The 12,720-nt window shown below is 32.3% G+C and overlaps 1 protein-coding gene across 1 annotated transcript; it reads left to right on the top strand.

Annotated features, from left to right (window-relative positions):
* The first annotated feature begins 4,439 nt into the window (after nt 1–4,439).
* On the top strand, nt 4,440–8,746 carry LOC132739777 (fibrinogen C domain-containing protein 1-B-like). Its single transcript, XM_060727610.1, has 2 exons — nt 4,440–4,686; nt 7,849–8,746. The coding sequence occupies exons 1-2, from the start codon at nt 4,581–4,583 to the stop codon at nt 8,505–8,507; spliced, it is 765 nt and encodes a 254-aa protein (XP_060583593.1). The 5' UTR covers nt 4,440–4,580; the 3' UTR covers nt 8,508–8,746.
* Nucleotides 8,747–12,720: the final 3,974 nt, after the last annotated feature.

Here is a 12,720-nt window from a genome sequence, read left to right as displayed (position 1 = left end):
TTCATCCGAAAGTGTGTTTCCTTCTCTGTCTTATATCGTGCATGTGTAAATCTCGAATTGAACCAGGGAAAATCGAAAGTTTCAATTTCCGTTGCTGTTGAGTCACCAGTGAAGTATCATGAACATTGGGAATTCCTTCTGTGTTGTAATTTTCCAGTTGTTTTGTCTGCTGAATAAGTTAATATTTGAGAAAGAAATCTTTGAGTTTGATCTAAAGATATTCTTAGATTTCCTCCAATGTCACTCAATATTCTCAGTTGTTACCAGTCAATGTTGAACTAACTAGATCTATATTATTTAGATTCAATAATGATATTTCGCAGTTTCCTTATCACAATTTACATGGAATTATATTTTGTAAACCCGTTGTGGTAGGAAATTTTTAACTTTAAATGTGTTTTTCTTTTTCCCCGCAGGTAATTGTGTATGTATTGTCCATTTGTTTACATCTTTTTATATGTCCTTTTTACCATGGTATGTCAACTTATGTGGCTCTTGGGCCAAGTTTAACATATTTTGGCCTTATATCTACTGTCGATCCACCGAGCTGGCTTTTCTATGTAACTAGTATGCAAAGTGATAATGACATTGAAGGATAGAAATTACCTGTACGAAATTTTGGCACGGATTCTGGGCGGAATTGGCACGGAATTGACACGGAATCAGTGATTTCTGGGCGGACCAGGAACGGAAACGCAAATTCCGTGTCATTCCGTCTCACAAGAAAAATATTTTGTTCACTTTTCTGGGCGGAAAACTAGAAAAATTCCGGCTGGAATTTTATTTGGAGCAGAATTTATACTTAAACATTTCATCTTGGACAGAATTTTCAACTTTGAAATTTTCTTGGGAAGGAATGGTCTTCACTATGAGTGGAATTCTATACTTAAACATTTTTCTTGAACAGAATTTCACATATAAGATGTCTAAATCATAATTGTTAACTCTTGTTTTTGCACTTGCAGACATTGAAATTTTACCAACTGTACTTATTATTTTTGTTGAAGCATGATACTTGACCAATAATTACAGGTGTTTTTTTTAGAATAAATAGGGTTATTTTTTAGACATTACAATATGCCTAAACAATGTTTTTAAATATTGTGGCAAATGATATATTGTCAGACTAATTTAGCAAATCTTTTTTGTACTGAAAAACAACTGTAATAAATCTTAGTGTAGAACTTGAAAACATTCACCTCCAAAATGCTTAAGTTTATAAAAAGCAACATTGAAATAAGAATGCTGTTTAAATTTGAATATCAGGACAGCCACAGGACAAGATAGTGTGCTTGCCATTTTAAACTCTAAGAAATCATGATTTTGTTATAAAAAATAAACAAAAACAAAAACATTGCATGAAATAATCTTATATAGTATGCCCTTTTAATCTATATAGAATTGATCAGCCAATATGCCCAATAATTGCTTTCATTTAGGTTAATAAATACTACAATATATATCCACTGAGATTTTACACTACACAGATCAGAGCTCTGATAAAACTCAACTGACCAGCAGTTTCCCACCATCTTAAATTCTTTGCATGACTAATTTACTCCACTGGTCATTCCAACAGATCAGGCTGTTCCATTGAATTATTTTGGGGAGAGATAACATTATAAATTTCATATGCAGAATTTGTGAAGGACATTGCAATTTTTTTTTGTTCAGAAATTTGTAATGATTTTTAAATTCTATATATATATCTATTTGTTACTTGAATTTTTGTTACATTCAATGAATGGAGGTTGAGTAAATTAACCCTGTTTTACATAATGATTGACCTGTCCATGCAGTTATACAGTTGTGAATTTTGAATTCTAAGATATCTGGGTCAGCAAAAAGAGTGCAAATAACAGAGTTTAACATTTTTGGAGATATACTTTTGTTTAAGATCTCAAAGTGTTTTAGTATTGGTATGATAAATAAGTGTGAAAACATGGGACAAGGAGATGAACCAGACACATAATCAGGTAATTATAAACCTTTAGTTACATTAATGCTGAAACAAGTTTTATATCAAACTATCAATGGTAGCAAACTAAAATTTGTAACACTGAGAGGTCAATGTTGTTTTTATATTTTCAACTTCATACATTTGTTTTTTTTTTCTGATAATTGTTTTATATCTTTATTACATGTTTAATGACTGTAAAATATAAATTATTCAATGATTCTATATAATGATTGTGTGTATTGTATAAATTAATAGCATGTAGTAGATCTTTTTCATTTCCTGGAAATTAAACAAATTAAGTCAATTTGATTAAATAGGAATAAATGGTACAAATTCAGAAGTTTTGTACAGCTGAACAAGGTCATCATAATCATTTATTATTTTACATGTATGTGAACGTGTTTCCAATGGAACAATCTAAAATTACATTTTACACTCATAATTTCAGACTGGGAGTTAAGTGCTGACTGTGAGATGCAAGGTGTTTCAATAAAGATGTGCAGTATTAATTCTGAAAAGGTATATTTTTAAATCTCAATACTTTACTATTCAACATCTTTCCTTCAAAAAATACATAACCAGTAATAAATAGTGTCACAAATAAAGCAGTTAATTAATTCTTATACAGAGCAATTCTTAAACACTTGTGCACTGAAATATGATACTGCGTAAGCTTTAGTTTTTTTGAATATGCATAAGCACTGTTAATATTTAATACTGTTGAAACATAAAATTTGATATTATCAAAAAACATGAAATATAACTGCATATAATTATGCAATCAAACATAATTCATTACTACATTTTTGTTTAATTGATTATTAATCTTATTATTAAAGGTGAGCACAACCACAAGAAGTTCTTGGAAACACAGGCAGTGGACTTAAAACAGACATCAATTAAAGAAATAGTAATTTAAATAATCAGAAACATTTAAAACAAATTTATGATTGAAACACTCTCAGCAAAAAAAAATTGCAAAAAAACAAAGTGTTGGATTCTAAGAAAACCAGTACCTACCAAAACCTGCAGGTAGAAAAAAACTGTTTGTGTTATAGTGAATGTATGGTATTCTATTCTGTATATGGACTAAAGGATATGTATTAAATTTTGTGAAAGAAAATTTAATGTGAAACATTATTGATAATTTTATCCCAAAAAAATGTGATAATGTTAAACTCATAAAAATTCCGCCCCCATGAATTCTGTCCGAGAATTCCGCCCAGAATTTTGTTTGACAATTCCGTTCCAAAATTCCGTTCCGAAATTCCGCCCCGAGATTCCGCTTCAAAATTTCGCCCAAAGATTCCGCTTCAAAATTCCGCCCCAAGATTCCGCTTCAAAATTCCGCCCCAACTCATTTGCATATTTCGTCCCAATTCCGCCCAGAATCCGTCCCGTTTCCGCCTGGAATCCGGCCGGAATCCGTGCCAAAAGCAAATGGTTGAACACTTGTATATTTAGGGGAGAATTTAAATTTCTGGGCGGAATCTGCCATTGAATTCCGCCTCATTTCCGTGCAGAAAATTTCGTACAGGAAAAGATAATGAATGATTTAAAGTGCTAGAGCAGATATGAGAATCACAATGAAAACTGCTGACTTTGTGATCAGATAGTAATATATCCATACGCATCTTGAATTCTTAAGGCTGAAAAAAGTATATGAGAATCTATTAAATATGTATAACCTTTAAGTGCTTAGAAGGGTTTACAAGATTGTCTACGAGATTGTTTCCAAGAAGGATCATAACGGCATGACAATGAGCTGAAATGTTACGTAAAAAGTCGACAAGAATAATTTTGACCATTGAAATAAACGCTATATATTTAAAAGGTCCAAACAGAGATGTATAACCTGTTTTTGTTTTTTGTGTACTTCATTTGTTAAAATGTTTTGGATTTTTACTAATGTCGAAAAGGAAGTCTAGATATAAGAACTAAAATCCATTGTTGTCAGTGCAAGAAATGAGAATTAATATTAGTTCAACATGATAATTTATTATGAGTCTAATATAAGGACCTGCTCTAAGTTAACAATCAAATACTGTATCGGGATATATTTGTGATATTTGTTGTTTTTTTTTTCACTTATATTCGCGGATTGAATAAAATATTTCCGTATTTTTTATACATTTTGTCTGAAATTTCAGGACGATTACCGAGGTCGTGGAGATACAAAATCCTACTTAACGGTAATCCTACAACAAGTTCCGTTGAAAAAAATAATATTAGCATCAAATAGCATTTAATAGACGTCAATTTGTATACGATTCTATATTATGTTGTACGTATATACTGAGACATTATAAATATTAGTGAAGACTATGGTGATTTATATGGTCAGCCAACATAACAAATTGGGACTTACCAATTTGAAGATAAAATAGGTGCTATGAAATTAGTTGCCTTATCTGAAATGTATAAAAATCGACGTGTTTATTCACTCTTATGCTTTCACCTTATTTACTTTTTTAATTATTTGAATATAGATGCACAAAATGTGCTCTTGAATCATGCATTAGATGCACACACACGCGTCACGTCTGTGAGAAATGTGACACGTGTGAGTTATACTCAGTGCTTAACACATTTCAAATGCAATACTCAACATGCCAATGTCATGGTGTACAAAAGAAGATTCTCCTTATGTTCCATGTATAATGTTTCCGAAGAATTGGTATATAGACACGAACCTGGTTCAGTGCTGGCACACACCACTCTAATTGGTAAGTTCGGCACCATACATGTATACATGTATAATAAGAAAAAGGTAATGTTCTGCCTTATTATTTCAACAATAATTTTGGTGGCTTTGTTTTATTTGACCCTTTTTATTATAGAAATTTGAAATAATTAATTTAAATTATGTTAAGATGATAGCAAGAATTTATTCGTTCTCGATAATTGATTAATAGGAAATTGATAGAAATAATACGTTTCAAATTTAGCAACTTATAAGCTTCAAACAAGATGGCAGATAATGCAGTCGCGTGAAATTTTTGCTTCTTTTGGCTTGTATTTTTATGTAAGTTGTGAGATGGGATATGTGTATAGTAAAAAGGTACCTTTAAACGTGTATCTTTAGGAATACTGCATAATTTAAATACATAGTAGGTCGAACATAATCAAATAATATCTGATTTTAAACTGTCTGTTCGAAATCAATTACAGAAAGATGAAAAAGTATTCGTGATTTGGCGGCCATACTGGATTTTCTGTCTTTTACATACATAACTTCAAACTTGATTTTAACATTAACTGAACGAGTAAACTAACCTTTAAACTAGGTTTACTAACCTTAATGCTTAGTTAAATGCCCTTTGAACCTTATAACCTGCATCATTCTCCGTGGTATAGACTTGTACAGGCTCTGAACATAGGCGGGTGTAATCTCTTGCCAGATCCGGAAAAAAACGTCAAATAATATCTGCTCAATGTACTGTTTGAAAGTTTCCGTTTAATATATAACCAGATATTTTCAAATATGTTTAAATCAGGTGATTGTGCTGGCCAAAACATAGATTTTATACCGTTTCTGGTCTTATAAAGATTGACACTGCGTGCACGATGAACAGGTGCGTTGTCGTCCTGAAATGTGTAAGAGTTATCGGGGAAATGACGAGCAATAACTGGCCAAAGATTTTCTTCTAAAATTTCCTCGTATTTTTGAGCATTAATGTTACCACTGACTTTCGCTAGAGTACCAACACCTTGCCAAGTGACACACCCCCATATCATCACTTTGATCACCTTCTTGTTATTGGAAGATTTCGGAGTCAATAAATCAGGTCTATACCCTTCGTCACGCTTCCTCCATATCAAAACTCTATTGTCACTGCCTATTACAACTTGACTTTCATCAGAAAATATCACACGATCCCATTCACCTTCTACTTTAGACCTTCTTTTTTCTCTACACCAAGAAAGGCGCTTTGCTCTATTCACCTTTGACACAATAACTCTTTTCTTATTCACTCTTTTAGAAAATCCATGTTTATGTAAATGATTTTGAACAGTTCTCTTACAAACTGGCTTTGCTCTCCCCTCATTAAATTTACTCGTTATGCCCGACGATTGCACTTCACAGTCCTTTCAAGATGGCGATAATCTCTGTCTCTCACTAATCGAGGTCGGCCCGGTTTTTGTAAATTTTCCACTGATCCTGATGATTTGAATTTTTTTAAAACAGATGAAATGGTACTGTGAGGTTTCTGTAAAGTTCTCGAAATTACCGCTATTGACATTCCATCATTATACATACAAACAGCAATATTTTTTTACATCAATGGTCAATTCTGAACCTTTTCTACCCATTTCAAAATAAGCGCAGAAGTAAACATTCAGTGACGTTTTTCTAGCATAATTTTACGTCAGCATGTTTTTCCAATAATTTATCTACAAATAGACTACACAATAAACAACCAAGGTCATTTAAAATCGTTATGGTGCAAGGGAAAGTAATCTCTCGGTAATATCGTTATGACGTTATCTCCCATATTAACGAATACTTTTTTCATCTTTCTGTACGAAGGAAAAGGGGACAATGCGAATATACAACTTTCCAGGTAAGGTTTATTCCATCACTGTTAACAAGAAACTTGCACATATTTTCAATGAACTGTGATTTATATGAATCGAGCGTTTCGTTATTCAATTATCAAGTGAATCATAAAGGAGGTGAGGTGGTCAATGTTACAAAACTGACTAAATAAGTGTATTGGCGTAAAAGTCAATATATTGAAAGTTTCGATCAAGGAGAAATAATCTCAGTTTCAGAGAAATTGTTTATAATAGACAAGTGAATTGCTTGACATTGAATTTCTTAATTAATTAATGAGAGATTTACCTAGCCCGAGAATAGAATTTGCGATTAAAATTATTTAACATCTACAAGGGGTGTTCAATGAATAACGGAAAAAAACCTTATCATCTCCGACGTATGTTGTTTATGTCTCGTATTTAAGATCTTGCAACTCTTTTTTTTTAGTTTTAATATCATAAACATGATGCTCAAATGAAAATTTATCAATATTGTAAGTTCGTTCCAAAAAGCATCATTTGTTGTAAAGATATTACCAAATTGACATTTCATGTAAATAAAGGGATGTAATAATTTTTTTTCGATAAAGTCTAAGCCAAATTTTTCAATAAGAAATTAATGCATAAACTTTAATGAATACTTATAATGCGCATATTATAAACATTTGCAGTACATATTTAACATATTATTGGATGTCTGGAAATTGTTTAAGAAGATAAATTATATAATATATATAGTTTCACTTAAGTGATGTTGTATCCTGAATTACAACAAACAGGAACTTCAACTCTTTAGATATCATGGAGACGTTTAGAAGAAATAACGTACAGTTTATACAATCTTACTAATGCTTTGTTTTAATTAAGATCTTCCCAAAGATATACAAACTGCTACATCGAAATTTTTATAAATGCAAAGCATATGGCGTCCCACGTCGGTTTATAAGCTTTATTTCATTGAAACAAACTGATCGAAATAAAACGATTATATGTCTTCATAATACCGTGCTTTCAGTGCTATGATAATCGAGCATTTAATTATACAAAAATGATGGATAATCTAACATTATATTCATCTTATTGAATTAATTATAAACTGTATTTGTCAATTCTTTTCTCTTTTTAGAATGATTTGGCTTTATATTCGTTTTAGCATTTCACAACGTACAAAGACTATTTTGTAAGCTTTTTTTAATGAGATGCTTTTAAAACAATATGGTTCGGATAATTTGGATTTCTGAGACTGGAAAGCATATTCGACGAAATTATTGTCTAGTACTATTTGTGTTTAGATATCGGAAGTTGAGCTTTATGTTGATTTACTTTTGAGGTGCTTTGTGTATTTACAGAAAATAAAGATTGTCTGGCCCTTCTCGAAAAGGGCTGTAAGGAAGATGGTCCATATACAGTACATCCCGTCAGCGGGTTTAGCATTCAAACATGGTGTGATATGACAAACGGGGGATGGACAGTAATACAACGTCGAATGGATGGCTCAGAAAACTTCTACAGGACATGGACAGACTATGTTCATGGATTTGGTAACATAACAGGCGAGTACTGGCTCGGACTTGAGGCAATATTTTGGCTGACTGTTGTTGAAAGTTCTTTAAAGATTGAAATGGAAGCATTTGGGGACGTTTCACCTTTACATGCTTATGCAATTTATAACGAGTTTAGGATTGATAACGAAACTTTGAATTTTAGATTGCATATAGATGACTTCACAGGTGATTGTGGCGATAGTCTTTCTCGTCATAATGGAAACATGTTCTCGACAAAAGATAGGGATAACGACGGTGCGGGTTTTAATTGTGCTAACAGATTTAATGGTGCATGGTGGTACAAATCGTGTCATTTGAGCAATTTAAACGGACTTTACCTACCTGGTAATCACTCAACGTACGCAAATGGTATCAACTGGTATACATGTTGGGGTTATTATTATTCCATTCGTAATGTTGTGATGAAGTTGAAAAGACACAAGAAAAATGCTATAGAAAATTGAATGGATTATGTGGGTCGGACTCGTAGATGTTTACTTTTATTCCGTGATATTTTTATGCTGTAATGGGTCGTGTAAGCTGTTTAACCATTATAACCGTGGTTAAGCGGTTAGAGCGTTTAGGTTATATAATAATGTCCCAAGTTTAAATCTGCAACTGCCCATATTTTAGTGTTTTTTTACTTTTCGAATATTTAGTATAGTTTGTTACGTGTATGTTCTTTATTATGTCTTTAATAAATCTATTAACCCTTTCCCCCATGAGCATATTGTGAAAAATGGCCATTTTCACTGAAAAGCCTCCTCTTACAAGTTCAAACTGCTATGAAACTATGAAAAATGCTTCAATACTAATCAAACTTGGCACAAATGTTGACTGGACCATTGCCTTTGTAATGACATGCTCAGTCTTAAATTTCCTGTTACCATGGCAACGAGGGGACATCTCAAAATTGCCAAAAATCACTTTTTTGCCTCGATTTTTTCCATCAAAATTTATTTCAAAGTGCTGCAACTTCTCAAGGAATTGAGATAGAGTCAAAGGCTTTTCAGCGTTGGTTACACGTTACCTTATGATCGACCTGGGGTCATTTTAAGCCTCTCACAAGTCCAAACTTTTCTTGGCGATGAGGGGGACTCCGCCCCCCTTCAAACCCCCCAAACAGAAGGGGGCACATCCCCCTTCTGGCAACCCCCTGATATTTTATTTGGATGGGGGACGGCGCCGAAAAAATGGTCACTTTTTTAACAACATTTCTCAAACGCAAACCAGTGTTTGGTGTCTAAATAGGACATTTTTTCACTGCTTGAGGCCTCAAAAAGGGGGGGGGCAAAAAGCCGTCGAAACACGCTTATATAAGGGAAAAGGTTAACATGACAGTGTTTCATTATAACCGTCCATTGTTTTGCACAGCTTAAGCCATAAACGTAAGGAATTTAAGCAAAATTGATTATATTTAAATTTTAATAGTCGTTAAAAATGTATGAATTATAGTATTTTTATTAGTATTTTTTATTATTATCATTATTTTTTTTTTGGGAACTCATTTCATTAAGTTCATTTCTTTTACAATTTTGACTATTGCTATTTTATCCGTCATTTAGCACCTAAGTCATCGACTGTGTTGACTTTTACTCTGTTAAAACTGTGTAAATCTAAAGAAATTCATCCAGCTAGTTGAATTAATAGAAACAGAAATAAAAAAATGACGTGTCTAGGATTCAAACCAGTGTCTCTTCACCTACGAAGCGAACACTTTACCTCTTCACTTGTACGACACGATTCAATTTGTAATAGATTCAGGCGATATAAAGTATGCTACACCCCAATATGATAGTATTGATGACAGGAATAGCGATGTCGATGTATTGTGTAATAAAGACAATTGATTTTACTTTAATGTTAATAAGATGTGAGGAAACTTTTTCATGATGTTGCACGTTTGTAAACTCGCTCTTTCATTGGATAATAGTGATGTTTATATAAACTATATACACGGCTACTGTCAAGTTTATGAATATATTTTTATCAAATAACGATAATTGTGGGATCTATAAAATCGTTATAAAGATTTTTGACAAGTTTTATTGCTCTATGTAAACGATCGTTTGCGATATATAGCCCTCGCATAGGACATCTGTTTATGTACCCGCATATTCGTGATCTTGCATATTTTGTAAAACACTACATTTGACATTGCAGAAGATATGAGTAAACAAACGTGTATTTTATTTAAAAGCCCATTATGCCACAGAAATGCTTTCATTTGTATTTCTGAAAATATTTTTTTTTTTTTTTTTTTTTTTAGTTTCCAACTGTTATTCATTTGCCAATTACCTGACCTGACTTTTTACTTCTGTTTCCTTTTGGCAGTTAGTACATTTATAGTGATTTTGAATTTGTATGATAGTCAAAATACTGTTTTATCTAAACATTTTGCTGCTTTTATGACACATTATTTTACATTTAGCTCTACTTTATTCAGGTAACAAGCATCTAACATGCTCTAAAACTATTATTTAAATGCTGGAAAAATAATGTCTGACCTTTATAAAAAAAATATTTATTCATTTCTGTGGCATTATTTGTTTTTAATAAATTAAATACATTCTTGATCAATAGTAAACATAAGTCGAATCCGGGTAGCGTTTACATCAATCGGTTGTACCATTATGATATAATGGGTGTGCATGTTATTTTGTTATTACATTTTGCTTTTCTATTGCAATACAGAAGAATACACGTTCCGTGTAGCGTAGTGGTTACAGATTTCAGATTATGAAGAGCTCATAATTATTATGAAAATGTTTTATTTATTTTCGAGTTCAAATCTGCTATTTTCTATTCTTTGTGTATATTTTTTACTTTCATGATAAATTGTAAAGTCTTTCATGTAACTTTTCATTTTCTCTTTTACAAACCTATAAAATATCTAGTGTTGTAAAGTTAAACTTATGACGTTTAAGCAAAATTAAATGCTTTTGAGTTTAACAGTCATTGAACAGATTGAATAGTATTAGTTTATTCTATTTGAAACTCTGAATTCCTTTGCTTTATCTTGAACAATTTTGGCTCATTTTTCTATTAATATATTTTAATTTCTTCCATTGCTCATTGATCACCCTAATCACGACTGTGTTGTCCTGAACCCTTTGGAAGCGAATAAGTGTAAAACTAAATGTTCTAGTTAGAAGTGTGATAGAAATTCACGAGAAATCCAGTTCGTTGAAAAATATCTAAAAACGAAAAAAAATTGGATTTTTCCAAGCTAATACCCCCGATAGCTTCACGGTGCACTACCGGGTCAGACTGTGTCGCTTATTTTTGAAGCTGTAACTGTTAAACAGTGTATCCCCGGATTAGCTGGGGAAACCCACAAAATATTATGAATAGACTTACTCCGGAATTAAGAATATTTTTTTCCCAGTATAAACAAACTTTTACATTTAAAGCTTCGATAATAAGCGTAACAGATTCGCTAATCTTACTCATCATGTAAACATTGGATACGCAAATATCAATACTTGAGGCTGATATGAAAGTTGTGAATTCAAGTGAAGATGACATAAAATGACATATTGACTAGCAGAGCGTTTGATTATCTGATCAGAATGCGCTCTCTGTGTTATCTATAAGCTAATTCCTGGATTTAAGAGGGGGGAGAAAAGAAAAAGAAAACGCCCGTGTAAGAAAATCTTAAAACTATGAACATCTTGTATATAGTTATACATGAAACGTTAGGTATAGCGTCGGTGTATGATGCGTTTAACATTGTCAGAATCCACAGTATTACGCCAAAATATGATAACAAAATAAAAAAAAACCGGCCCGTGGTAGTTATGAGTAATCATTATCCGGACAGATCTTTGTGAAACAACACTTGCATGATCTATGACATTCGTATAAAATAAACAGTTTTCAACGCTGCACGGCAAACAACTGACCGCGTCACAGTCACATTCACATGTAAAAGTAAATAAATGCATTTCATTTTAACGTACATATAATTATGTCTATCACAGAAAATTCAATAATACATGCCCGATATCTAGTATTCTATTTCACAACCTTGATGTCTTGTTTGCTGTCGTTGCGAAAACATTACCAAAATATCCTACAATTTCTATCATTGAAATCTGAAGCATTAATGTCGGTGCATGTTTTATTTCCTGCTGGCTGGAGCGTGCAGGGTATTGGTATGCGATTAATTTCTGAGGCATGGAGGAGCACGTGACCTGTTTTCGGTACATGGAGGAGCACGTGATCTGTAAAGCGTACTTTATTTGGTTAATAAACGTTGTAAATCTTTGTAATCTAAATAATTTAATAAAATCTATATAATTATGGTAGTTTTAAAATGGATATAAGAAAGATTAAAAAAACAAAAGAATTAAATGTAAACATGAAAATTACATTTATAACCAACCGAGCCTGGAAGAGGATACACTATTTATCTAATACCTATTTATCTTTTATTCGACCGAGTTTGGAATACGCCGATGTTGTCTATCTAAACTGCACACAATATAAGACATTCGAGTCTGACAAGATTCAAAATGAAGCCTCTCGTATTGTGTGCGGTGGTATAAAACTGGTATCATAAGTGCAACTCCATAGTGAAGGTCCTTGGACAGCCTTAGAATTTCAAGAAATAATCATATGCTTAGCTTAATTTATAAGTTAAAAGGTGTATTTACACCAGATTACTTGCGTTCT

Source organism: Ruditapes philippinarum, unplaced genomic scaffold (genome assembly GCF_026571515.1).
Source record: "Ruditapes philippinarum isolate M1 unplaced genomic scaffold, ASM2657151v2 ctg1157_1_1_1_1, whole genome shotgun sequence".
NCBI classification, from domain to species: Eukaryota; Metazoa; Mollusca; class Bivalvia; order Venerida; family Veneridae; genus Ruditapes; species Ruditapes philippinarum.
The sequence above is the reverse complement of the archived record's forward strand: the minus strand, read 5'-3'. Positions and strand labels throughout refer to the sequence as shown.

Coding starts and splice junctions, on each gene's coding strand:
- LOC132739777 (XM_060727610.1), top strand. CDS start 4,581: ATGGTGTACAAAAGAAGATTCTCCTTATGTTCCATGTATAATGTTTCC. Junction 4,687..7,848: donor GGCACACACCACTCTAATTG/GTAAGTTCGGCA, acceptor GTGTATTTACAG/AAAATAAAGATTGTCTGGCC.